This window comes from Pseudophryne corroboree, chromosome 10 (assembly GCF_028390025.1).
Source record: "Pseudophryne corroboree isolate aPseCor3 chromosome 10, aPseCor3.hap2, whole genome shotgun sequence".
NCBI lineage: Eukaryota > Metazoa > Chordata > Amphibia > Anura > Myobatrachidae > Pseudophryne > Pseudophryne corroboree.
In genome coordinates this window covers 190,992,093-191,017,666 of record NC_086453.1, presented here as the reverse complement: position 1 = coordinate 191,017,666, position 25,574 = coordinate 190,992,093, and the positions used below count along the sequence as shown (strand labels likewise).

At 46.6% G+C, this 25,574-nt stretch overlaps 1 protein-coding gene across 9 annotated transcripts in view; it reads right to left on the bottom strand.

The window, feature by feature from the left end:
• Positions 1-25,574, bottom strand: part of LOC134966331 (cyclin-dependent kinase 11B) — a 251,164-nt gene that overhangs the window by 17,124 nt on the left and 208,466 nt on the right. For all 9 annotated transcript variants that reach the window (XM_063942996.1, XM_063942994.1, XM_063942992.1 and 6 more), the window contains 2 exons: positions 8,489-8,594; positions 7,438-7,559 (listed from right to left, as the gene is read on the bottom strand). In XM_063942996.1, the coding sequence (XP_063799066.1) occupies positions 7,438-7,559; positions 8,489-8,594 (228 nt within the window). The remainder of the gene's footprint in view (positions 1-7,437; positions 7,560-8,488; positions 8,595-25,574) is intronic.

Sequence of the window (25,574 nt, the reverse complement as noted above, 5' to 3'; positions counted from 1 at the left end):
ATCAGCACCCTCAGGAGCTCAGTGTCCTGTCAGCGGAGACAGAGAACCATTAACTTCTAGAGTTGGTTCCTACTACCCCCTAAGTACCACGAAGCAGGAAGGCTGTTGCCAGCAGACTGCCTGTACCTAACTAAACTCAAAAAACAATAAAACTAGAAAAACTCCTAAGAGCTCCCCTAACTGTGAACCAGCTCCTCCGGGCACATTTTCTAAACTGAGTCTGGTAGGAGGAGAATAGAGGGAGGAGCCAGCCCACACTATTAAACTCTTAAAGTGCCAGTGGCTCCCAAAGGACCCGTCCATACCCCATGGTACTAAATGGACCCCAGCATCCTCTAGGACATAAGCAAAAGGAAGGTTTTCAACCCCTTTTATTAGACTCCGCATCTGCTGACCATTGTCGGAGCCACAGGGCTCTACGAGCAGATACTGCCATAGCAGTGGTACGGCTGTTAATGAAACTAAGTTCCTTAACAGCCTCACTCAAAGTTTGCAGCATCTTGGATGTGTTGTAGTAATGTAACTATCTCATCTTAAGGTAGTGTAAGTAACCCTTTCAGAACATTTCACCATGGCTCTAGAAATTCAGCGCATACTATGGTAGGGCGTTGGGCTACACCTGCTGCAGTATGAATTGATTTAAGATGGTTTCAATTTTGCGATCAGCTGGGTCTTTAAGGGAAACAGCCCCAGGTATAGGTAAAACGATCTTACGTGACCTCCTGAACACAGAGGTATCCACTGTCGGCGGGGTTTCTCAGACTTTCCTATCCGCTGTAGGGAAAGGGAATTAATTTGACACCCATTAAGGGTAATACATTTCTTGTCAAGATTTATCCATGCTGCCCTAGCCAGGGAATCTAATTCTTTAGAAACCGGGAAGGTTGCAGAGGACTTTGGTTTCACATAAAAAAAAAATCCTCTGCCTGCTCTTCCTCCTTATTAAGGATATTGAGCACCTCTCTAATGGCATAAATGAGGGCTTAAACACCCAGGGACAGGAAATCATCCTCGTCCACCTCAGCCGCTCCTCCATAAAGCTCTGGTAGTTCAGAATCAGATTGTAATAATTGAGGGAAAGTGCGTTTGTGAGAAACCAACGGGGGGAGGTATGAAGAGCCTTTCTGTGGTCGGTAGCAGTTACCATAAACGTGTCCATAGTTTGTTTCAGGGTTTGCCTTTCTTGCTTAGCCGTAGCTAAATGAGTCTGCTAGGAGGGGCATGGAGGGGAGAAGCCAGCACACACTATTAATTTCTTAAAGTGCAAGGCTCCAGTGGACCCGATCTATACCCTATGGCAGTGGTTCTCAAACTCGGTCCTCAGGACCCCACACAGTGCATGTTTTGCAGGTCACCCAGCAGGTGCACAGGTGTATTAATTACTCACTGACACATTTTAAAACGTCCACAAGTGGAGCTAATTATTTCACTTGTGATTCTGAGAGGAGACCTGCAAAACATGCACTGTGTGGGGTCCTGAGGACCGAGTTTGAGAACCTGTGCCCTATGGTAATATACTATTCTCCAGTATCCACTAGGACGTTAGAGAAAATAGGATTTTGGTACTTACCAGGTAAATCCTTTCTTTGAATCCATAGGGGGCACTGGAGTACTCTAGGGATATGGACGGCTTCCGCAGGAACAGGGCACTGAATATTTAAATTTAGAACTCTCCACCCCTCCATATCCCAGAGTACCTCAGTGTTTTTTACTGAGCCAAACAGGAGCTATAGAGATGTTGACAATGGAGAATTAAATATAACATAACGGACAACAATAAAGTTGACACATAACGTTACTGACAACTAAACAGTTGACACCATAACCGATAGAACTTGATAATTTTAACTAGTCGGTGAGAGTGTGTTACCATAAGATCCCCTGAACTTACCACAAACCAGGTAAAACTGCTCTGGGTGGGCGTCCAGTGCCCCCTATGGATTCAAAGAAAAGGATTTACCTGGCAAGTACCAAAATCCTATTTTCTTTTTCATCCACTAGGGGTCACTGCAGTACTCTTGGGACGTACCAAAGCTTCCCCCGTGGGCGGGAGAGCTGTTTGGCACCTGTAAAACTAGGCGGCCAAAGCTAGATGCTGATGACGCAAACGTATCAAACTTGTAAAAGCGCACAAACGTGTGCACTGATGACCATGTAGCCGCACGGCAAAGCTGCGTCGTAGAAGCCCCACGACCAGCTGCCCATGATGTTCCCACAGAACGTGTAGGCGGCTGTAACCTAGCATGAAGGTAAGCCTGACGTATGGTCAGTTTTATCCATCTGGATAAGGTCTGCTTAGAAGCTGGCCAACACATCTTGTCAACATCATAGAGAACAAACAACGTATCCATCTTACGAACTGTAGACGTTCGGGATACATAAACGCGCAATGCGCGTACCACATCCAAAGTTCCATAATCTTCTGTTAACACAGGAACTACTATTGGTTGATTGATGTGAAAAGATGACACGACCTTTGGTAAGAAAGCGGTATTCGTCCGAAGATCCGCTCTGTCATCATGAAACACCAAATAACGTGGCTTGCATGACAAGGCACCCATATCTGAAACACGCCTTGCTGAAGCGAAGGCTAGGAGAAAAATTGTTTTCCAAGTGAGAAACTTAATATCCACTTGTTGTAAGGGTTCAAAATATGAAGACTGTAAGAAATCTAAAACCAGATTCAAGTCCCATGGCGCTGTAGGTGGAATGAATGGAGGCTGTACTCTGAGGACACCTTGCAGAAAGGTGTGTACAGACGGCAATAGAGCCAATCGTCTTTGAAAGTAAATTGACAAAGCAGATATCTGCACCTTTAGTGTAGATAAACGCAGTCCTCCATCTAACCCCGTCTGTAGAAATAGCAAAAGACGGGATAACTTTAAAGATGATGTCGGAAAATTCCAAGCTTCACACCAACCTATATAGGCACGCCAAATTCTGTAATAATGAGCTGCCGTAACTGGCTTCCTAGCTCGTAACATGGTTGGTATAACAGAGTCTGGAATGCCCTCTCTTCTTAAGAGGGCGGTCTCAACAGCCACCCCGTCAAACGCAGCCGCGGTAAATCGGGGTAAAGGAACGGACCCTGTTGTTCCTGTGCGAGCGGCCAAGGATCGTCTGCGAGTAGTCCGCGGAGATCCGAGAACCAAGCTCTCCGAGGCCAATGAGGCGCCACTAGTATGACTGTGGCAGACTCTCGTTTGATCCGTTTTAGCAACAGAGGGAGCAGCGGAAACGGTGGAAACAGATACACGAGGCTGTACGGCCACGCGATTGTGAGAGCATCCACCGCCACTGCCTGTGGATCTCGCGTTCTGGACACATACTGGGGCGTTGGGTGATTGTGACGAGATGCCATCAGGTCCACTTGAGGGTAACCCCATTTCTGGACCAACATATAAAAAACACTTCGGGATTTAATGCCCATTCTCCTGGATGAAAATCCCGACGGCTGAGATAATCCGCCTCCCAGTTGTCCACTCCCGGAATGAACACTACCGACAATATCACTTGGTGATGCTCGGCCCAATTGAGGATTCGAGCTACTTCCCGCATTGCCATGCGGCTTCTCGTTCCTCCTTGTTTGTTGATGTACGCGACCGCTGTCGCGTTGTTTGGCTGCACCTGGACAGTCTGAGACCGAAGCATGTGCACTGCTTGTCGTAGCGCATTGTAAATTGCTTGGAGTTCCAGGACATTTATAGACAGCAATCTTTCGTGATCCGCCCAGAGACCCTGGAGCTGACAATTTTGAACTACAGCTCCCCAACCTCTGATACTCGAGTCCGTCGTTAGAATGATCCAATTCCAGGCCCCGAACCGTTTCCCTGCGGTTAGATTGTGTACTTTGAGCCACCAGAGTAGAGATACCCTGGCCCGTGGCGACAACCTCACCCTATGGTGAATCTGCAGATGCGAGCCCGACCACTGTGCGAGCACATCCAGTTGAAAAGGACGCAAGTGAAATCTTCCGAACTGAAGCGCTTCGAGAGCCGCGACCATTGTGCTTAAGAGGCGAATGCACAAATGTACCGAGACTGTGCGTGGCTTGAGTACTAATTGTACCAGATGACGAATAATCTGTACTTTCTGTTCTGGTAGGTAAATTCTTTGATTTACCGTATCGAGAATCATACCTAGGAATTGAAGTCGTTGAGACGGAATTAGATGTGATTTCTTGAAGTTGACAATCCAACCGTGCTGAACTAGTACATTGTACGTTAGCAACGCATGTTGGAGGAACATCTGTTGAGACGGAGCTTTGATGAGCAGATCGTCCAAGTACGGAACTATTATCACTCCCAGGGATCTGAGATGAGCTATCATCACAGACATCACTTTGGTGAATACCTGAGGCGCTGACGAGAGGCCAAACGGTAGAGCTGAAACTGGTAATGGTTTTGCCGTATCGCAAAACGCAAGAACCTCTGATGAGGTGGCCAAATCGGAATGTGTAAGTACGCATCCTTGAGATCTAGCGCAATCATGAATTCCTGTGGCTCTAAACCTGCAATTACTGACCGCAGAGATTCCATCTTGAATCTGTAGTAAGTGACATACTGATTGAGACCCTTTAGGTTCAATATTGGCCTGACGGAGCCATCCGGCTTTGGTACCACAAACAGACTGGAATAATAACCCTGACCTTGTTGTTGTGCAGGGACCGGAATCAAAACTGCTGAATCCAGCAGGGACTGAATGGCAATTTGCAGAACCGCCCTCTTGTCGTCCTACAGAGGCAGTCCTGTCTTGAAAAACAAGACAGTGGCGGGAGACAGTCGAACTCTATTTTGTAACCTTTTAACACTAAATTGCGGTTCCACCCATCTGTGGATGTCTGGAACCATGCCAAATGGAACGTCTGAAGGCTTTCTCCCACAATTAGAGATCCGAGATGGGCTGGGAGCCCGTCATGCCACTGGCTTGTCGGTAACCTTAGCGTCTTGACGACTCGTGTTGGTTTGTTGGAAACCTCGACCACCAGGCGTAAAGGATTTGAACGCCGGGCCAGAGTATTTCCGTCTAGGTACCGTTGGAGGCAATGGTAGGAAAACAGATTTTCCTCCCGTGGCCTCAGAAATCCATTTGTCCAATTCAGGACCAAACAACTTCTCGCCACCGTAAGGTAACGCCTCTATACCTCGTTTGACCTCTGCCTCCGCTTGCCAAGAACGCAGCCAGAGTGCTCGTCGTACTGTAACTAGCGACGAAGAAATACGAGAAGTGAGCTGACAGACGTCAGTAGAAGCTGTACATAGATACTCAGCAGCTTCACAGATTTGATCAGCGAGAAGTATAAGGTGATCGTCATGTAGGGCAGACTTGAGTTCTGTTATCCATACTATTAGCGCCTTAGTGACCCAAATGCCAACCAACCCAGGTCTAAGCAACACTCCTGCTGCTATATACATGGACTTTAGCATAGTTTCTATTTTACAGTCTGAAGGGTCTTTAAGCGTAGTAGCAGTTGGTACTGGTATGGTTAATTTCTTTGTAAGTTTTGACACAGATGAATCCACCATTGGCGGTTTCTCCCATGTACATGTTACCGACTCTGAAAACGGGTAACTAGACTTAAATCTGCGAGGTATAGAAAACCGTTTATCTGGATTCTTTCGTGTTTCTACTAACATCTTATTAAGAGATTCCGAAACAGGAAAACACATTGGAGATCTCTGTCGTTTAGTAAAGACGACTTCATCATTTGTCAGAGGCTCCTCAGTTTCTGTAAACTTCAGAGACTGACGCACCGCTCTGATGAGATTATCAATACCTGGGCTGTTAAAATCATCACTATCTGACTGCTGGTCCACTTCGCCCTCCTCACCCTCATCTTGCGCAGTGAGGTCTGGCATGGAATCGTCAGAATGCAACATAGCAGAAACTGGTAAATCATAAGACATATGAAATTGATCCCGTCTACCCAAAATGGATTTGGACTTTTGGCAAGGCTGAGACGCCTCCGGTAGTTCTGGCGGTCTCACCCTAGACTCAGATCTTGCCGCTTCCCACTCTTGTCGAGCGGCGGCCAATTCTGATTGCAACCCAGCCATTACATTGGCTAGCATTTCCCATGGAGGGTCCGGGGAGGAAACCGGCTTTAAAACCGGAGCAGAAATTGTATTCGTAGCTGAATTCACAAAACATACTGTACAAGTGGTAGATCCATCCGGTAACACACTGTTACAGACCTTGCAGAGAAACTGCTTTTTTGCTTTTGCTGGTGCCTTACTCATTATGGAGACAGACAATACAATATACAAAGACAGACAACTTGCACGACTCAGTAAAATAGTACTAAGGTGTGTGTGATATATATATATCTGGCCAAGTGCAGTACACGTGGTCAGTCTTATGAAATGTGATCCCAAATTCCCACTAACACCCCTGCGCCTCCGGTGGAGTAGAGATGTAGGACAGGAACGTTCTGTAATCACAACAGGAAGAACAGGAAGCATGGTTAAAATGGCCCCCATGCCATGCTTACAGCATAATCGCAGTACAGGTTATAATCTTGTGAAACACATATATAACCTTGGATAGTGTTAATAAAGGCTTAATAGCCTATGCTTTCGTATAATCCATGCAGCCTATATACTGCTGCTGCTCCCCCCCCCGTGCAGCTGCGTGTGCTGTGAGACTCCCCCCCCCCCCCCCCCCCCCCCGCGCCCCTCTGTGCTCCGTGTCCTCGAACACCGGGGCGCATCTAGAGAGAGCCGGGGAGCGGGAGCTGGGGAACGGGCAGCGGGAGCCGGGGAGAGCGCTCCATAGATCCGTGAAGCGGCTTCTATGAATGAAAGGACATGCGGCCGGCGCGGCTCTGAGCGGCGGGACATCAATCAGCGGCGGCGGGCGGCTTACATAGCGGCGGGCGGCGCTTCACAGAAACAGTGTCCCCACACAGCGGGGCGGCAGCGTGAGCTGACCGCCCCGTCCCCCAACATACCTGGACGCCTGTGGTGAGGGCTATGACGGGGCTTCTCTGCAAGCGCCGTCCAGCCTTTTCTGCAGGTAGTCTGCACTTGGCTGTGAGGGTGCTCTGTAGTGAGGACCGACACGCCACAGCTGCTTGTAGCAGCTTCCACTATCCCGGACCTTCGCCTTTTGGAAGGGGGGAAGGGATGTGGAGAAAGTGAAAAAGAAAAATCAAAAATATAATAAAAATAAAAATATATTCAAAAGAAGTGTGGTTGAGCTCCACACAAGCCTTGTTGCTACGTCGAGCACAGAAAAAACACTGAGGTACTCTGGGATATGGAGGGGTGGAGAGTTCTAAATTTAAATATTCAGTGCCCTGTTCCTGCAGAAGCCGTCCATATCCCAAGAGTACTCCAGTGACCCCTAGTGGATGAAAAAGAAAACAAGAACTGTGCTGTAATCTACTGGCTACAAGCGATCATAAATGTGTTCTCTGTACAGCCTCTGGGTTCTTACCTTTAATATACCAGCATGACTTAGTAGTAAATTGGAAGTCTTGAGATCTCTATGAAGAATCCAGTTATCATGAAGGTGACGGACACCCCGTAGCAGCTGAATCATCAGGGTTTTCACCTCCCCTAGAAAGAGATTAAATGGATGAAAACAGGATCCGCCTGCAGATCATATTTTACTTTGTACTGTTCTAAAACTTTAGTGTGTTAGGAATAGATTGTTTTCTGTACTTATTACAAACAGATGCCTGGATGAAGAGGAAAACAAAACAATGAAACTATAATCTTACTGGGAATAAGATATAAACGACTGGATTTAAAGGATTGTATTTAATTTCCAAGAAATTTAGAATTGTACTAAACCTGGACATTCTTACGATGACTTCACTACCAAAATATTAATGCTGAGCACTAATGAGTTAACATATAAGAGAATAAGACTGGCTATAGCTACGTATTAGCAAGTGCTATATGTGGTAACTGTATTTCATTGTGGATGCAGCTATTACTGTGCTTTGGACCATGCACCCATTCTTTAAATGCTGAATTCATCCTTTATTGAATCATATGTAAATTGGATGGTCAATGAATATAAGTTTTACATAAGTATCAAAACACAGTCTTCATAATCTTTGGTGTTCTCAATCCATTATCATATTTTTTTTTTTGTGTGTGTGTACATTGGCCATACAATTTGCACAGAAATCAAACGTAACTGGAGTGTTTTAAAGATGGCAAATAGATTTTGGGTACACAAGATTTTAATTTATCAATCTTTACCAACCCTGTCGTGGGTAACAGCAGCAAGAGTAATGTCCAATGCTAAAAAAGTACTATATGAATAAAAGGGAAACAGCCAAATAGCAAATAAATCTAATGACATCTGAAATAACAATTATCACCATGCAATAATTGAGATGCGTTATGTAATGAGTGGTCACATGGCAAAATAATATTTTTTTTTGGTCTAAAAATGAAAACCTTTTGAAAAGTAATCCAAACAATACACAAACATAACAATGTTTAACTAAACACACATAAAAGCATGCACTCACCTGGTAGGAAAGGCTGCTTCATGGTCTCCATAAGACTCTTTAAATCGTGTTCTACATAGTTCATTACAATGTAGATTTTATCCATATTACTTCCTACAACAATTTCCTGTACAGAAAAAGAAGCAATGTCTAAGGATATACACTAATGGTGATGGCAATTTACAATGCTATCAATTCCTTGAAGTGCACAGTCAGGCACTCTTGCAGATTACATGCAACTCACAATCCTCTTCTGGGTGATTGTCTGTGATGTAAGGTACAGCTACACAAATTCAAACAACATACTTCTCCAAAATACAGAGATTTTAGTGGGTCTTAAGTTATAGGGCAGGGGTGGGGAACCTCCGGCCCGTGGGCAGTATACGGCCCAGCCGCTTGTTTGGCAGTGAGACACGCCGCCGCTCAGTCCGGCGGCGGCGCGTCTCAGCTGTTAGGGCAGGGAGGAGAGCACAGCTATTATGACCGGCAGCGGCGGGTAGGATCTCAAACCAGCCGCCGGTTCGTGAGCCAATCAGAGCTCGCGGACCGGCAGCCAATCAGGAGCCGCTGCTGTTGGTCCGCGAGCTCTGATTGGCTCACGAACCGGTGGCTGGTTTGAAGTCCTACACGCCGCCGCAGCCTGACATAGCCGCACTCTCCTCCCTGCCCTGACCAGACAGCTGAGACACGCTGCAGCAGCGGTGAGCGGTATGGCACTGTGGAGGCATTTGTGTATCTGGCACGGTGGGGGCATTTGTGTATCTGGCACTGTGGGGGCATATGTGTATCTGGCAATGCACGGGCATATGTGTATCCGGAACTGCACTGGCATGTGTGCATCTGGCACTGAACTATTGGCGGCATACGTGTATCACGTCCAATTTTAAATTAGCCATACCCACTGGAGCGCGCACTCAGTACCTCTAAGGGGCATAACTACTGGGGGGCATGGGCAACTTCTCCACTTATCACTGCTTAGTACATGTCCACCTAAGTTTTCATATAGCAACAATGTCTTAACAGACCAGTTTAAAAGGAAAAAAAAAAAAAGTGTGATGCACAGGTCTTTATATTAATTTTCTGGAGAATAACCCTTCTGTATTGTATATATCCACACTTTAAATCAGTGTTAAACATGTAGAAGATACATTAGTTCACACTTTTCCTCTTCCTTTCTTTAGATGTACCTAAAACTCTATAATCCTGCTCATCTCATTCTTTCAGAATGGGAGCAGGGAAATAACAGGAAGAAAGAAACCAGACCAGTAGTGCAGAGATCATTTAACAAAAAGTGGTGATTTAATTTCATACAATGCACTCACATGTTAATATATAGCAGTAAACCCGCAGCTCATCTCTGTGGTAGTCTCTCCAACCAATTGCTTAGATGGTAAAACAGCAAAGGAAGCAAAGTTCCAGATACTTGGCTCACCCACTCAGAGGATCAGTAGATGGTAAATGCCACAGTTCTGTTGTGCAGGTATCACAGACACCGCTGACTGCGTTTTGGATACAGTTCCTTTCTCAAAAAGCGGATATGGCCGCTGCACCGGAGACTCCATTTATACCCACAACTCCCAAAAGTACCATCCCCAATTGATATTTCAATATGCAGTGCATTTGGAAAGTATTCACAGGGCTTCACTTTTTCCACATTGTTATGTTACAGCCTTATTCCAAAATGGAATAAATTAATTTTTTACCCTCAATTCTACAAACAATAACCCATATGACAACGTGAAAAAATAAGATTTTAATTATCTACCGGTAAATCCTTTTCTCGTAGTCCATAGGGGATACTGGGAATCTATTTAGTACCATGGAGTATAGCCGGGTCCACTAGGAGCCATGGGCACTTTAAGAAATTGTTAGTGTGCGCTGGATCCTCCCTCTATGTCCCTCCTACCAGACTCAGTCTAGGAAACTGTGCCCGAGGAGATGGACATACTTTGAGAACACGATAGATAAGGAAAGTGGTGAGATTACGAACCAGCATACACAGAATCAGAGGAAAGCTATGCTAACCAAACTTGAAAAAGGAACAGCAACAGCTGAGCAAACAAGAACACTTAACGAAGTAACAGTGCAGGAAGAACAAAGCACCGGTCGGGCGCCCAGTATCCCCTACAGACTACGAGAAAAGGATTTACCGGTAGGCAATTAAAATTCTATTTTCTCTTACATCCTAGGGGATACTGGGAATCCATTTAGTACCATGGGGATGTACCAAAGCTCCCAAACCGGGTGGGAGAGTGCTGAAGTTCCTGCAGAACTGATTGACCCAACTGAAGGTCCTAAGAGGCCAAGTATCGAACTTGTTAAAAGTAGCAAACGTGTTCGAATCTGACCAAGTTGCTGCTCGGCAGAGCTGTAAAGCCGAAACACCCGGGGCAGCCGACCAAGAAGAACCCACCGACCTAGTAGAGTGGGCCTGTACAGATTTTGGAACTGACAAGCCTGCCGTGAAATAAGCATGCTGGATAGTGAGCCTGATCCAGCGTGCAATTGACTGCTTTGAAGCAGGACACCCAATTTTATTGGGATCATAAAGAACAAACAGCGAGTCCGATTTCCTGTGACGAGCTGTTCTCTTTACAAACACCTTCAGTGCCCTCACAACATCCAAAGACTTTGAAGTAGCAGCGTGTCCGTAACAACTGGAACCACAATAGGTTGGTTGATGTGAAACGCAGACACCACCTTAAGAAGAAATTGCTGACGAGTTCTGAGTTCAACTCTGTCCTCATAGAAATTTAAATAGGGGATCTTGTGAGACAACACCCCTAGCTCCGACACACGTCTTGCTGAAGCCAAGGCCAACAGTGTGACGGTCTTTCACATAAGGTACTTTACGTGACCCTCCTGTAACGGTTCAAACAAGTCCGACTGGAGGAACTGCACCACCAGATTGAGATCCCAAGGTGCCATGGGAGGGACAAATGGAGGTTGGCTGTGCAGAACAACTTTCAAGAACATCTGGAACTCAGGGAGAGAAGCCATTTGTTTCTGAAAGACAATGCTGAAATCTGGACTTTTATGGAGTCTAGACGTAGGCCCACATCCACGCTCAACTGCAGAAAAAGCAGGAAACGTCCCAGATGAAATTCCAACGCAGAATATTGTTTGCACTCACACCAAGAGACATATTTCCTCCAGATACGGTGGTAATGTTTAGACGTTACGCCCTTCCTGACTTGGTTCATAGTCAGGAATCCCTCTCCTGGCTAGAATTAGCCGTTCAACTTCCATGCCGTTAAACGTAGCTGTGGTAAGTCTTGATAGACGGACAGGCCCTGTTGCATTAGATCCTCGTGAAGAGGTAGAGGCCACGGATCTTTGAGCAGCATCTCGAGAAGATCCGCATACCAGGCCCTTCGTGGAGAGTCCTGAGCAATGAGGATCGCTTGAACCTTTTCCCTTTTTATTCTCCTTGGGATCAGAGGAAGTGGAGGAAACACATACACAAGCTGTTAGACCCACGGAGTTGTCAGAGCGTCTACCGCCACTGCTTGTGGGTCCCTCGACCTGGAACAATACTGCTTGAGCTTCTTGTTGAGTCGAAAGGCCATCATGTCGATATGTGGATATCCCCACCGACGTGACAACCACCGGAACACCTCCGGGTGAAGGCCCTACTCCACCGGGTGCAGGTCATGTCTGCTGAGGAAGTCTGCTTTCCAGTTGTCTACTCCCGGGAATGAAGACCGCCGACAACGCCACAGCGTGTTTTTCCGCCCAGAGGAGAACGCTTGACACCTCTGACATTGCTGCTCTGCTTTTTGTTCCGCCCTGTCGGTTTATGTACATTACCACCGTCACATTGTCCGACTGGACTTGAATGGCCTGATTCCGAAGTAGAGATGAGGCCTGCAGAAGGGAGTTGTAGATAGCCCTGAGTTCCAGAATGTTTATTGGGAGGACGACTTCCTGACTTGACCATCTTCCCTGAAACTGCACCCCCTGGGTGACTGCTCCCCAATCTCTGAGGCTTGCGTCTGTGGTTAGCAGAATCCAATTCAGAATCCCGAACCTCTGACCCTCGATGAGGTGAGAAGTCTGCAGCCAACACAGAAGGGAGATCCTCGCTTTTGGCGACAGACGGATCCTCTGGTGCATGTGAAGATGCGATCCGGACCATTTGTCCAATACATCTAGTTGGAAGGGCCTCGCATGAAACTTTCTGTACTGAAGCGCCTCGTAAGAGGCCACCATTTTCCCCAGAAGGCGAATGCACAGATGCACCAAGATCCGGCTTAGCTCCAGGACAGCCCGTACCATCGACTGGATTACCATAGCCTTTCCCAAGGCAAGGAACACTCTCTGAGACTCTGTGTCCAGTATCATTCCCAGGAAAGGAAGCCTCTGTGTCGGTTCAAGGTGAGATTTTGGTAGGTTCAGAATCCACCAGTCATCCAGGAGTAGTCTGGTTGAGAGGCCAATGCTGTCCAACAACCGCTCCCTGTACGGTACCTTTATCAGAAGATTGTCCAGGTACGTAATTATGTTCACACCCTGTTTGCAGAGTAAAAACATCATCGCCGCCATCACTTTGGTGAACGCTCTCGGTGCTGTGGAGAGATCAAATGGCAAGGCCTGGAACGGATAGTGACAGTCCTGCAGTGCAAATCGTAGATAAGCCTGATGAGGCGGCCAGATCGGAATGTGAAGGTACGCATCCTTGATATCCAGAGACACTAGGAACTCACCCTCCTCCAGACCTGAGATCACCGCTCTCAGAGACTCCATCTTGAATTTGAACACTCGTAAGTACAGGTTCAACGACTTGAGGTTCAGAATCGGCCTCACCAAACCGTCCGGATTCAGTACCACAAACAAGTTGGAATAGTACCCCTTGTTTTGCAGATGAGGTGGAACTGGAACAATGACCTGGGTCTGTACCAGTTTTTGAATGTAATTCTGTAAACTTATATTTGCCTCTTGTGAAACTGGTAAGCCTGATTTAAAGAATCTGTGAGGTGGGAGCTCATGTAACTCTAGTCTGTAACCCTGGGGAATAAGATCTATGACCCAGGGATCCTGGCATGATGATGTGGGTTATTTTGTGTCTGTGCAGGGTAAATACTGGTTGCTTTATTTTTACACTGCAATTTAGATTTCAGTTTGTTAACACTCCACCCAAATCTAACACTCTCTGCACATGTTACATCTGTCCCCCCTGCAGTGCACATGGTTTTGCCCAATTGCTTACAAATTTGCTGCTACGATCAGGTCTGAATTACCCCCAGTGTCCCCGACTGGATTCAGAGTAATGGATTTATCGGTGAGTACCAAAATCCTCTTTTATCTTTCATCCACTAGGGGACACTGGAACACTTCTAAATAGCTGGGGATGTCCCAAAGATGCTCCTATGGGTGGGAGTGCTGTCGGAAGCCTGGAGCACCAAACTTCCAAACCTGGAATCCCTAGAAGCAAACGTGTCAGACCTGTAGAACCGAGTGAACGGGTGTGCTGACGACCACATTGCAGCTCTACAAAGTTGTGTAGTGGAGGCTCCTCTAGCGCCGCCCATGAAGCCCCCACTGATCTGGTAGTATGTGCACCTAGCCGAAAAGGAACTTCCTTACCACTAGAGATATAAGCTTGCCTGATGGTCAAGTGTATCCATCTGGCTAGAGTCTGCTTTGAAGCGGGACAACCCTTCTTGGGCCCATCATACAGAACAAACAGAGTCAGACTTTCTAATGGTGGTTGTAGCCTTTACATAGACCTTTAGGGCTTTGACCACATCCAGCGACACATCCCCTTCCGTAGCTCCATGGAAAGAGGGAACCACGATAGGTTGGGTTATATGAAAACCTGAAACCACTTTAGGGAAGAATTCCGCTTTTGTACGGAGCTCCGCTCTGTCTTCATGAAACACGAGAAAAGTGCTCTTAGACGACAAAGCCCCCAATTCTGAGACCCTCCTAGCAGATGCCACAGCCAGGAGCAGGGTAACCTTCCATGATACGTATTTTAGATCTGCTTTCTCCAAAGGTTCGAACAGTGATGATTTCAAAAATTGAAGAACTAAATTCAGATCCCACGGGGCCATGGGTGGACGAAAATGCGGTTGTATCCTCAATACACTATGCAAAAAAGTTTGTACCTCCTGTAAGGATGCCAAACGTTGTTGAAATAGAATAGAGGGCCGAGATCTGTACCTTCAAGGATCCTAACCTCAGACCTCCATTCAAACTATGTTGAAGAAATTTTAGAAGCCTATGTAGGCGGAACTCCTTGGAATCCCAACCCTTAGATTGACACTAGTCTATGTACTTTTTCCAAATCCTACAGTAATGTGCCTCAGTGTCTGGCTTTCTAGCGGCTAACATGGTAGGGATAGCCGCTTTCGGAATTCCTCTATCTCTTAAAATCCTGGTCTCAAGAACCACGCTGTCAAACGAAGCCTGTCCAGATCTGGGTGTAGGAATGGGCCTTGTGACAACAGCTCTTCTCTCTGAAGGAGTCTTCAAGGATCTTCCTGCAGAAGTACTCTCAGGTCCGAGTACCAACTCCTTTGAGGTCAGTCTGGTGCTATTAGAATCACCCATGTCCTTTCCTTTTTCACCTTCTTTAGCACTCTTGGTAATAGGGAAAAAGGCAGAAAGATGTACACCAGGTAGTACGGCCAGTGAATCACCAGTGCATCCACTGCTTTCGCTTCTGGATCCCACGTCCTGGCCACATACTTCAGTAACTGGTGGTTGTTTCGAGAGGCCATTAGGTCTATTTCCGGTACACCCCACCGCCGTACTACAATCTCGAAAACCTGTGTATGTAGACACCACTCTCCTGGGTGCATATCTTGGCGACTGAGAGAGTCTGCTTCCCAACTGTCAACTCCTGGAATGAAGACCGCTGACAGGATTATGTTTCTTTTTTTCTGTCCAAGTCAGAATCTTTGTGGCCTCCCTTAAAGCCATGCAGCTTTTTGTTCCTCCCTGGCGGTTTATGTAGGCCGCTGCTGTGACAGTGTCCAACTGTACTCTCACTAGGTCCTCCGCCAGAAGAAGAGCACTGTAAATGTCTCTCAGTTCCAGAATATTTATTGGGAGAGTGCTGTCTTGCCGCGACCATCTTCCCTGAAACTGATGATCCTCCAACACTGCTCCCCAACCTCTGAGACTGGCATCTGTAGTCAGAATTTTCCAATCCCAGATCCCGAATCTCTTTCCTGCCACTAGGTTTTTATGGACTGACCACCAAATTAATGAGATCCTGGCTTGGGGTGACAAGTGAATTCTTCGGTGGAGAAGCCAGTGCATGCCTGCACCCGCAGCAATCAGATCCATCTGAAAAGTCCTGGAATGAAGCCTGCCGTATTGGATCGCTTCGAAAGATGCTACCATCTTTCCTAGAAGCTTTACACACAGATGTAGGGACACTGTCTGGTTCTGCAGCACCTGACGTACCATATCCTTGATATCTCGTATCTTGTTTTCTGGAATAAACACCCTTAACTGTATTGTATCCAGAATCAGGCCCAGGAACTGAATTCTCTGTGTCGGTTGTAAAGTTGATTTTTTGAAAGTTAAGATCCAGCCATGCCGAATCAGAAAATGATGAGTGGTCTGGGCATCCCTGATCAACTGGTACTGAGAGTGAGCCTTGATCAGAAGGTCATCCAAGTATGGAATGATCGTTAACCCTAACGAACGCAGTTTCGCGATCATAACTGCCATGATCTTTGTAAAGATCCTTGGAGCAGATGATAGACTGAATGGTATGGCTTTGAACTGTTAATGGTCCTTGCCCACTGCAACAGTAGATAGGCTTGGTGGGGGACCCAAATTGGAACATGAAGGTACGCATCCTTTATGTCCATGGAGATCATGAATTCCCCTTGTTCCAGACTTGCAATAACCGACTGTATCGACTCCATCTTGAACCTGTAAACGTTTAGGAACTGATTGAAAACTTTTAAATTGAGAATCGATCAGACAGACCCATCTGGTTTTGGTATCATAAAAAGTTTTGAATAAAATCCTGTTCCACTTTGGGAGGCCGGGACAGACATTATTACCTCCGTATAGAGTAGCTTTTGGATTGACGCATCTAATGCCCTCGCTTTCTGAGGGCAGTGAGGCATGCTTGTTGTAAAGAACAGAGTGAGGTCGGTACAAAAAAATCCATCTTGTATCCCTGGGAGACAATATTGTTGATCCAGACTTCTGATGAGGTTTCGGCCCAGGTGTCCCGAAACCTTTCCAACCGTGCGTCAACCATAGGCAACCCCAGGTGAGCTGGCAGACCGTCATGCCACGGTCTTGTCAGCAGGCCTAGGGTCCTGCTTTCTAGATGTGGCCTGGGCGCGTCCTCGACCTCTTCCTCCACGAGTCTGACCTCCAAAACCTCTTCCTCTAGCCCAAAAGGACTGAGACCTAAAAGGAATTGAATACTGGACCAGAATAACCTCTTCTAACCGAAGGTGTGGTTCCAGGATACGTGGTAGGTAGAAAAGTAGATTTTTCCCGCTGTAGCCTAAGAAATTCACTTATCCAGTTCCGGACCGAATACAGCCTACGAAGGGGATCGCTTCTACCACCTTCTTAGAGTCAGCATCTATCTGCCAATCTCTGAGCCATAAAATCCTTCTGGCTGATATAGCTGAAGCCGAGATGAGTGATGCTATTTTGCTAGCATCCTTCGGGGCCTGGCCAATGTATGTAGCCGATTCACGAATATGTTCTGCCAGTCTGACTATCTCCTCCTGACTGTTATCTTCCTCTACTGTCTGAACAATGTGACCTGCCCAAGCTATAATCACCTTGGAAACCCAAGCAGTAATAATCGGTCTATGCGAAGCTCAAGCCGTCACAAAAATAGATTTCAGAGCAGTGTCCACCTTACGGTCTGACACGTCCTTTAACGTAGTTACATTTGGTATCAGCAAGATTGTCATTTTTGACAGTCTTGATAGAGAAGCGTCCACAATTGGCGGAACTTCCCATTTGGACATGACCCCCTTGGGCAATGGATAATTTGTTGAGAATTTTCTTGGAATCTGAAAGAGTTTGTCAGGCTGCTTCCATGCCTCTCCCATCTGATTCTGGAGAGTCTGGCGAATTGGAAAAACCGCAGTCTGTGGTTTCTGGGTTTCAAATAATTCAAACGCCTCAGGTTCCTTAATCTTTTCCTCCTTGAAATTAAGGACCTGTTTAACCGCTTCAATAAGCGACTCTAACCCCCTGACCTCAGTATCCTCTTCCTGAGGGTCAAGTTCCATACTTTGTTCTACTGACTCTCCTTCCACCTCCTCTTCAATGAGACCCTCCTCCTCCTCTGACTCTTCCCGTAGGAGAGGGAGTGGTCTCTTTGCCGCTTTACGCACCATCTTCTCTGTCTGTGTGGGCGGTGTAACCTTAATCAGGAATTCCTCCATAGTTTTGGAAAACCCTGTAGCCCATTTCAAATGTTGCTTACGGGATTCTGCCATTTTCCTAGAAATGTCGGCCAGGGCACTTTCCCATGACCTAGAGGGAACACTGCTCCCAGGATAAGCGTCCATCCCCAAACATGTGTCGCACACCCCGAAGATGCCCACCTTGGTGCTCTTTTTTATCACATTTTGAACATATATAGTATGTTTTTGTGGTCTTTGTTGGTGCTTTTGACATGTTGAAACACTCACACAGATACCACTCAGCAGTGTTTTCACCCCTTTAGAGTAGGAAGGGAAAGAACTGCAAAGATATAGGGAGCAAAAAGTCTGGAGTCGCACAGCTGGTTAACTCTAATAACTATTAATCAAAGAAACTAGAATGAGAAAGAAAAAGAAAACAAATAAATAAATAAATAAATAAATAAATAAATAAACCAGTCCTTTGCAACCTTCACACCACAAACTGTTACACAGCCTGAGTTGTGTAACTTTGTTGCTCCACTCCCGCTGGGCCTGTCAGCAGCGTCCTTTGGGAGATAAACATATATTCTTTACTATTTTCAGTCAGAGACATCACAGCAGCAGCCTATACTGTATAAAGTGCCATACTATATAACTCCGCGCTTTCTGGGCTTCAACATTAGACCACAGAGCCACATTTGAACTCCTGTGACCAGCCCCCTTGCTCCCCCCCCCCCCCCAGAGGGTAAGCCCGCTCAAGCAAAAACTTAAAAACTGAATTTTATGCTGCACTTCATAGCCTGTTTATGTGTGCACTCCTTCCATGAGCCCCGTACTGCTCGCTGCCAGAAAGCCGTTTACCTTTGTTTAAAAACCTCTCCTATCCAGGCCGCCGGACCTCTGTCCTGCGCTGTTCGCGCGCTGCTCAGATACTCTACTATACCCGCGGCTCAGTATGCACCACCGCTCCTGCTCCGGTTTACCGTCTGAGCGTTCGCGTCCCCCTCAATCTCAGTGCCCTTTACCTTCGCTGCACAACCCTGGCCACAACACTATTATTGCGCAGACCTGGGTCTGGAACTGAGGGTATATCTATCAGGTTGCCGGCTGGCAGTCCTCTAAACGCTGCTGTGCTCCGTCTGCAGTCACTGCGCTTGTTTGCCGCTGTGGACCTCAGAGATGCCGATCCCTTCCACACGGGATCTTTGTCTCTACTGTAGTAAAGAATGTGGTCCGTCACCTTCCTTTTTCATAGGCAGGTTTGGCAACTTAAAAATCACTTAATGGAGTCAGAGCTCCTTTCTTGTGCTGCATCCTCCAAGCACAATTTTTCAAACTGAGGGTCTAGGGGTCGTGAAGGGAGAGAAGCCGGCTGGGCATACATTTTTTTGATTTAGATTGTGCCACACCTCTGATCTGCATACTTTACACACACAGCTGTTTAGAAGTGTTCCAGTGTCCCCTAGTTTATGAAAGAGAAAATAAGATTCCTAACTCTCCTCTGTCACCTTATCAGGGATATTCAGAACTTCACTGACAGCTTCTAGAAGAGCCTCTATTTCCTGCAACAGAGTACCCTCTCCCACCTCTGAGTCCACCTCACCCTCCTCCATGTCTGACCCTGCATCATCCGAGTCAGATTGAAGGATATGGGCAAAAGTCTGTTTTTGCGGACAAATGGCAGGGGACTGAGGCGATGGTTTGGGTACTGAGTCTCTTTTCATAAACTCAGTCATAGATTGTCTTAAGTATTGCGTCTCTTTTTCATTCCGAGAACACTTAGTAGAGATTGTGGAAATCATTCCCTTAATAGAGTCCAGTCATGCTGGTTCTGCCCCACTAGCCTGGGAAGGGACACTACATTGAGTACACACTAGTGAACCCCCTGGGGAAGAGGAACACTGTGCTTTACATGAAACACACTCTTTGCATGACAATGTATACTGAACAAAGAGCCCTTCGAGGGAGACACAGAGGGAGTATGGAACCAGCACACGGCACCCTTAATGCTAATGCCAAGCTTAGCTGGGTCACAGACGAAGTACCTAGATTAGGGACTTAGTACACTAACAATCGTGTCCCCCCCTGCTATAACCCTCTGGTACTGCTGAGGTAATCTGTAGTCTCTCCAGAAGAGCTGCACGTCTGTGTCAGTTGCAGAGGGAAAATAGCACTGGTGAGCTGCTGGATCCGCTCATAGTGGATCCAGCAGCTCACACTTCAATAGTGCGCGGTCTTCTCACACTTTTTTATACTGGCTGTATGTGTCTTGTGCATAAAATGGAGACAGACTCCTTTTATGGCTATGTTGCCAGTGTGGGTACTGTGTCCATACACAGCAAGAGACGCAGTCCGCCCTGTTTAAAAGCTGTGCGTCTCTGTACCCTCATGCCGCTATAATGGCCGGCGAGCCGCTAACCTGGACACCGGCTTAGTCTCACCACTTCATTCTTCTGGCTCCGTTAGTGGTGGCGGCATGCTGCGGGAATGTACGCACGCCGTGGTGGGGCGTGCGAATAGTTCCCTCAGAAGCTACTGTCCTGCCAGCGGGGAAAGGGACCATTAACCCTGAGAGAGGTTGGGCCGTTTCCCCCCTAAGTCCCACGAAACAGGCAGGCTGGTGCCATCCAGTCCTGCCTGAAAATAACAAACACAGAAAATAAATGCAGAAAACTCTTCAGGAGCTTCCAGAGACGTGGTCGACTCCTCCGAGGCACATTTTCTTAACTGAGTCTGGTAGGAGGGGCATAGAGGAAGGAGTCAGCACACACTATCAATTTCTTAAAGTGCCCATGGCTCCTAGAGGACCCATCCATACCCCATGGTACTAAATGGATTACCAGTATCCCCTAGGACGTGAGAGAAATGTTTTTGTTTTTGGAGTTTTTTGCACATTAAAAATAAAAAACTAAGAAATCACATGTACATAAGTATTCACAGCCTTTGCTCAATACTTTGATGATGAACCTTTGGCATCAATTACAGCATCTAGTCTTTTTGACTATGATGCCCCAAGCTTGGCACATCTATTTTTAGGAAGTTTCGCCCACTCCTCTTTGCAGCACCTCTCAAGCTCCATCAGGTTGGATTGGAAGCGTCGGTGAACAGCCATTTTCAGATCTCTCCAGAGATGTTCAATCGGATTCAAGTCTGGGCTCTGGCTGGGCCACTCAAGGACATTCACAGAGTTGTCCTGAAGCCACTACTTTGATATCTTGGCTGGGTGCTTAGAATCGTTGTCCTGCTGAAAGATGAACCGTCGCCCCAGTCTGAGGTCAAGAGCACCCTGGGGCAGGTTTTCATCCAGGATGTCTCTGTACATTGCTGCATTCATCTTTCCCTCTATCCTGACCAGTCTCCCAGTTCCTGCCGCTGAATAACATCCCCAACAGCATGATGCTGCCACCACCATGATTCACTGTAGGGATTGTATTGGCCTGGTCATGAGCGGTGCCTGGTTTCCTCCAAAAATTACGCCTGGCATTATCGCCAAAGAGTTCAATCTTTGTCTCATCAGACCAGAGAATTTTGTTTCTCATGGTTTGAGAGTCCTTCAGGTGCATTTTGGCAAACTCCAGGTGGGCTGCCATGTGCTCTTTACGAAGGAGTGGCTTCCGTCTGGCCACTCTACCATACAGGCCTGATTGGTGGATTGCTGCAGAAATGGTTGTCCTTCTAGAGTTTTCCTCTCTCCACAGAGGAATGCTGTAGTTCTGACAGAGTGACCATCGGGTTCTTGGTCACCTCCCTGACTTGGGCCCTTCTCCCCGGACCGCTTAGTTTAGACAGCCGGCCAGTTCTAGCAAGAGTCCTGGTGGTTCCGAACTTCTTCCATTTACGGCTGATGGAGGCCACTGTGCTCATTGGTACCTTCAAAGCAGCAGATATTTTTCTGCACCTTTCCCCAGATTTGTTACGAGACAATGCTGTCTCGGAGGTCTACAGATAATTCCTTTGACTTAATGCTTGGTTTGTGCTCAAACTGTCAAGCGTGGAACATTATATAGATAGGTGTGTGCCTTTCCAAATCCTGTCCAATCAACTGAATTTACCACAGGTGGACTCCAATTAAGCTGTAGGAACATTTCAAGGATGATCAGTGGAAACCGGATACACCTGAGCTCAATTCTGAGCTTCATGGCAAAAGCTGTGAATACTTACATACATGTTATTTCTTAGTATTTTTATTAAATTTGCAAAAATCTAAAAAAATTTTTTTCCACATTGTCAGTATGGCAGTGGTTTCCAAACTTTTTTGAATCACAGCGCCCTAGAATATCAGAATTTCTTTCACGACACCACTAGGCCAAAAATTTCTTATTGAGAAATTTAGAAAGAAATAATAGGATTTTGGTACTAACCAGATAAATCCTTTTCTTTGAATCAATAGGGGGCACTGGAGTACTCTTGGGATATGGATGGCTTTAGCAGGACAGGCACTGAATATTTAAATTTAGTAACTCTCCTTCCCCTCCATACTCCCAGAATAACTCAGTGTTTTTTTACTGAGCCGAACAGGAGCGATAGAGAGGATGACAATGGAGAATTACATATAACATTATATCATAACGGACAACAATAAAATTGGCACATAACGTAACTGACAATTAAACAGTTGAAACCATAACGGATATAACTTGAACCTTTGAACAAGTCGGTGAGAATGTGTTACCATAAGATCCCCTGAACTTACCACAAGACAGGTAAAACTGCTCTGGGTGGGCGTCCAGTGCCCCCTATGGATTCAAAGAAAAGGATTTATCTGGCAAGTACCAAAATCCTATTTTCTTTTTCATCCACTAGGGGTCACTGGAGTACACTTGGGACGTACCAAAGTTTCCCCCTTGGGCGGGAGAGCTGTTTGGCACCTGTAACACTAGGCGGCCAAAGCTAGATGCTGATGCCGCAAACGTATCAAACTTGTAAAAGCGCACAAACGTGTGCACTGATGACCATGTAGCCGCACGGCAAAGCTGCGTCGTAGAAGCCCCACGACCAGCTGCCCATGAAGTTCCCACAGAACGTGTGGAATGAGCTGTTACTGGTGTAGGCGGCTGTAGCCTAGCATGAAAGTAAGCCTGACGTATGGTCAGTTTAATCCATCTGGATAAGGTCTGCTTGGAAGCTGGCCAACCCATCCTGGCAGCATCATAGAGAACAAACAATGTATCCGTCTTACGAACTGTAGACGTTCTGGATACATAAACGCATAGTGCGCGTACCACATCCAAAGTTCCTGAATCTTCTGATAACACAGGAACTACTATTGGTTGATTGATGTGAAAAGATGACACAACCTTTGGCAGGAAAGCGGGATTCGTCCGAAGTTCCGCTCTGTCATCATGAAACATCAAATACGGTGGCTTGCATGACAAGGCACCCAAATCTGAAACACGCCTTGCTTAAGCTAAGGCTAGGAGAAAAACTGTTTTCCAAGTGAGAAACTTAACATCCACTTGTTGTAAGGGTTCAAAATATGAAGACTGTAAAAATCTAAAACTAGATTCAAGTCCCATGGCGTTGTAGGTGGTATAAATGGAGGTTGTACTCTGAGGACACCTTGCAGGAAGGTGTGTACAGTTGGCAAAAGAGCCAAACGCCTTTGAAAGTAAATTGAGAAGGCCGAGACCTGCACCTTGAGTGTAGATAAACGTAGTCCTCCATCTAACCCAGTTTGTAAATGTATTTATTTATTAGCAGTTTCTTATATAGCGCAGCATATTCCGTTGCGCTTTACAATTAGAACAACAGTTATAGAACAAAACTGGGCAAAGACAGACAGACAGAGGTATGAAGGCCCTGCTCGCATGCTTACAATCTATAGGGAAATAGGCATTGATACACAAGGATAGATGCTACCTGTTACATAATGGTTCCCCAGATTGCTAGGTTCTTAGTGGGTTGTATGATATGATCACCCAGCAATGTTGGAAGACAAAATGTGAGGTTATGTGGACTGTACAGATAAAAATAGCAAAAGACGGGATAACTTGAAAGATGATGTCGGAAACTTCCGAGCTTCACACCAACCTATATAGGCACGCCAAATTCTGTGATAATGAGCTGCCGTAACTGGATTCCTAGCACGTAACATGGTTGGGATAACCGCTTCCGGACTGCCCTCTCTTTTTAAGAGGGCGGTCTCAACAGCCACCCCGTCAAACGCAGCCGCGCTAAATCTGGGTAAAGGAATGGACCCTGTTGTAACTGGTCCGGACGAAGCGGGAGCGGCCAAGGATTGTCTGCGAGTAGTCCGCGAAGATCCGAGAACCATGCTCTCCGAGGCCAATGAGGCGCCACACTAGTATGACTGTGGCAGACTCTCGTTTGATCCGTTTTAGCAACAGAGGGAGCAGCGGAAATGGTGGAAACAGATACACGAGGCTGTACGGCCACGCGTTTGTGAGAGCATCCACTACCACTGCCTTTGGATCTCGCGTTCTGGACACATACTGGGGTGTTTGGTGATTGTGGCGAGATGCCATCAGGTCCACTTGTGGGTAACACCACCTCTGGACTAACATGTGAAACACTTCTGGATTTAATGCCCATTCTCCTGGATGAAAAGCCCGACGTCTGAGATAATCCGCCTCCCAGTTGTCCACTCCTGGAATGAACACTGCCGACAATATAACTTTGTGATGCTCGGCCCAATTGAGGATTCGAGCTACTTCCCGCATGGCCATGCGGCTTCTCGTTCCTCCTTGTTTGTTGATGTACGCGACTGCCATCACGTTGTCTGACTGCACCTGGACAGTCTGAGACCGGAGCATGTGCACTGCTTGTTGCAGCGCATTGTAACTTGCCCGGAGTTCCAGGACATTGATAGACAGCAATCTTTCGTGATCTGCCCAGAGACCCTGGAGCTGACAATTTTGGACCACAGCTCCCCAACCTCTGATACTCGCGTCCGTCGTTCGAATTATCCAATTCCAGACGCCGAACCGTTTCCCTGCGGTGAGATTGTGTACCTTGAGCCACCAGAGTAGAGATACTCTGGCCTGTGGAGACAACCGCACCATCTGGTGAATCTGCAGATGCGAGCCTGACCACTGTGCGAGCACATCCAGTTGAAAAGGACGTGAGTGAAATCTTCCGAACTGAAGCGCTTCAAAAGCTGCCACCATTTTCCCTAACAGGCGAATGCACAAATGTACCGAGACTGTGCGTGGCTTGAGCACTAACTGTACCAGATGACGAATACTGTGTACTTTCTGTTCTGGTAGGTAAATTCTTTGATTCACCGTATCTAGAATCATTCCTAGGAATTGAAGACGTTGAGACGGAATCAGATTTGATTTTTTGAAATTGACAATCCAACCGTGCTGAACTAGCACATTGTATGTCAGCAAGGCATGTTGTAGGAGTATATGTTGAGAAGGAGCTTTGATGAGCAGATCATCCAAGTACGGAACTATTCTCACTCCCAGGGATCTGAGATGAGCTATCATCCCAGACATCATTTTGGTGAATACCCGAGGCGCTGACGAGAGGCCAAACGGTAGAGCCTGAAATTGGTAATGGTTTTGCCGCACCGCAAACCGTAAGAACCTCTGATGAGGTGGCCAAATTGGAATGTGTAAGTATGCATCCTTGAGATCTAGCGCAATCATGAATTCCTGTGGCTCTAAACCTGCAATGACTGACTGCAGGGATTCCATCTTGAAGCTGTAGTAAGTGACGTACTGATTGAGACCCTTCAGATTCAATATTGGTCTGACTGAGCCATTCGGCTTTTGTACTACAAAAAGACTGGAATA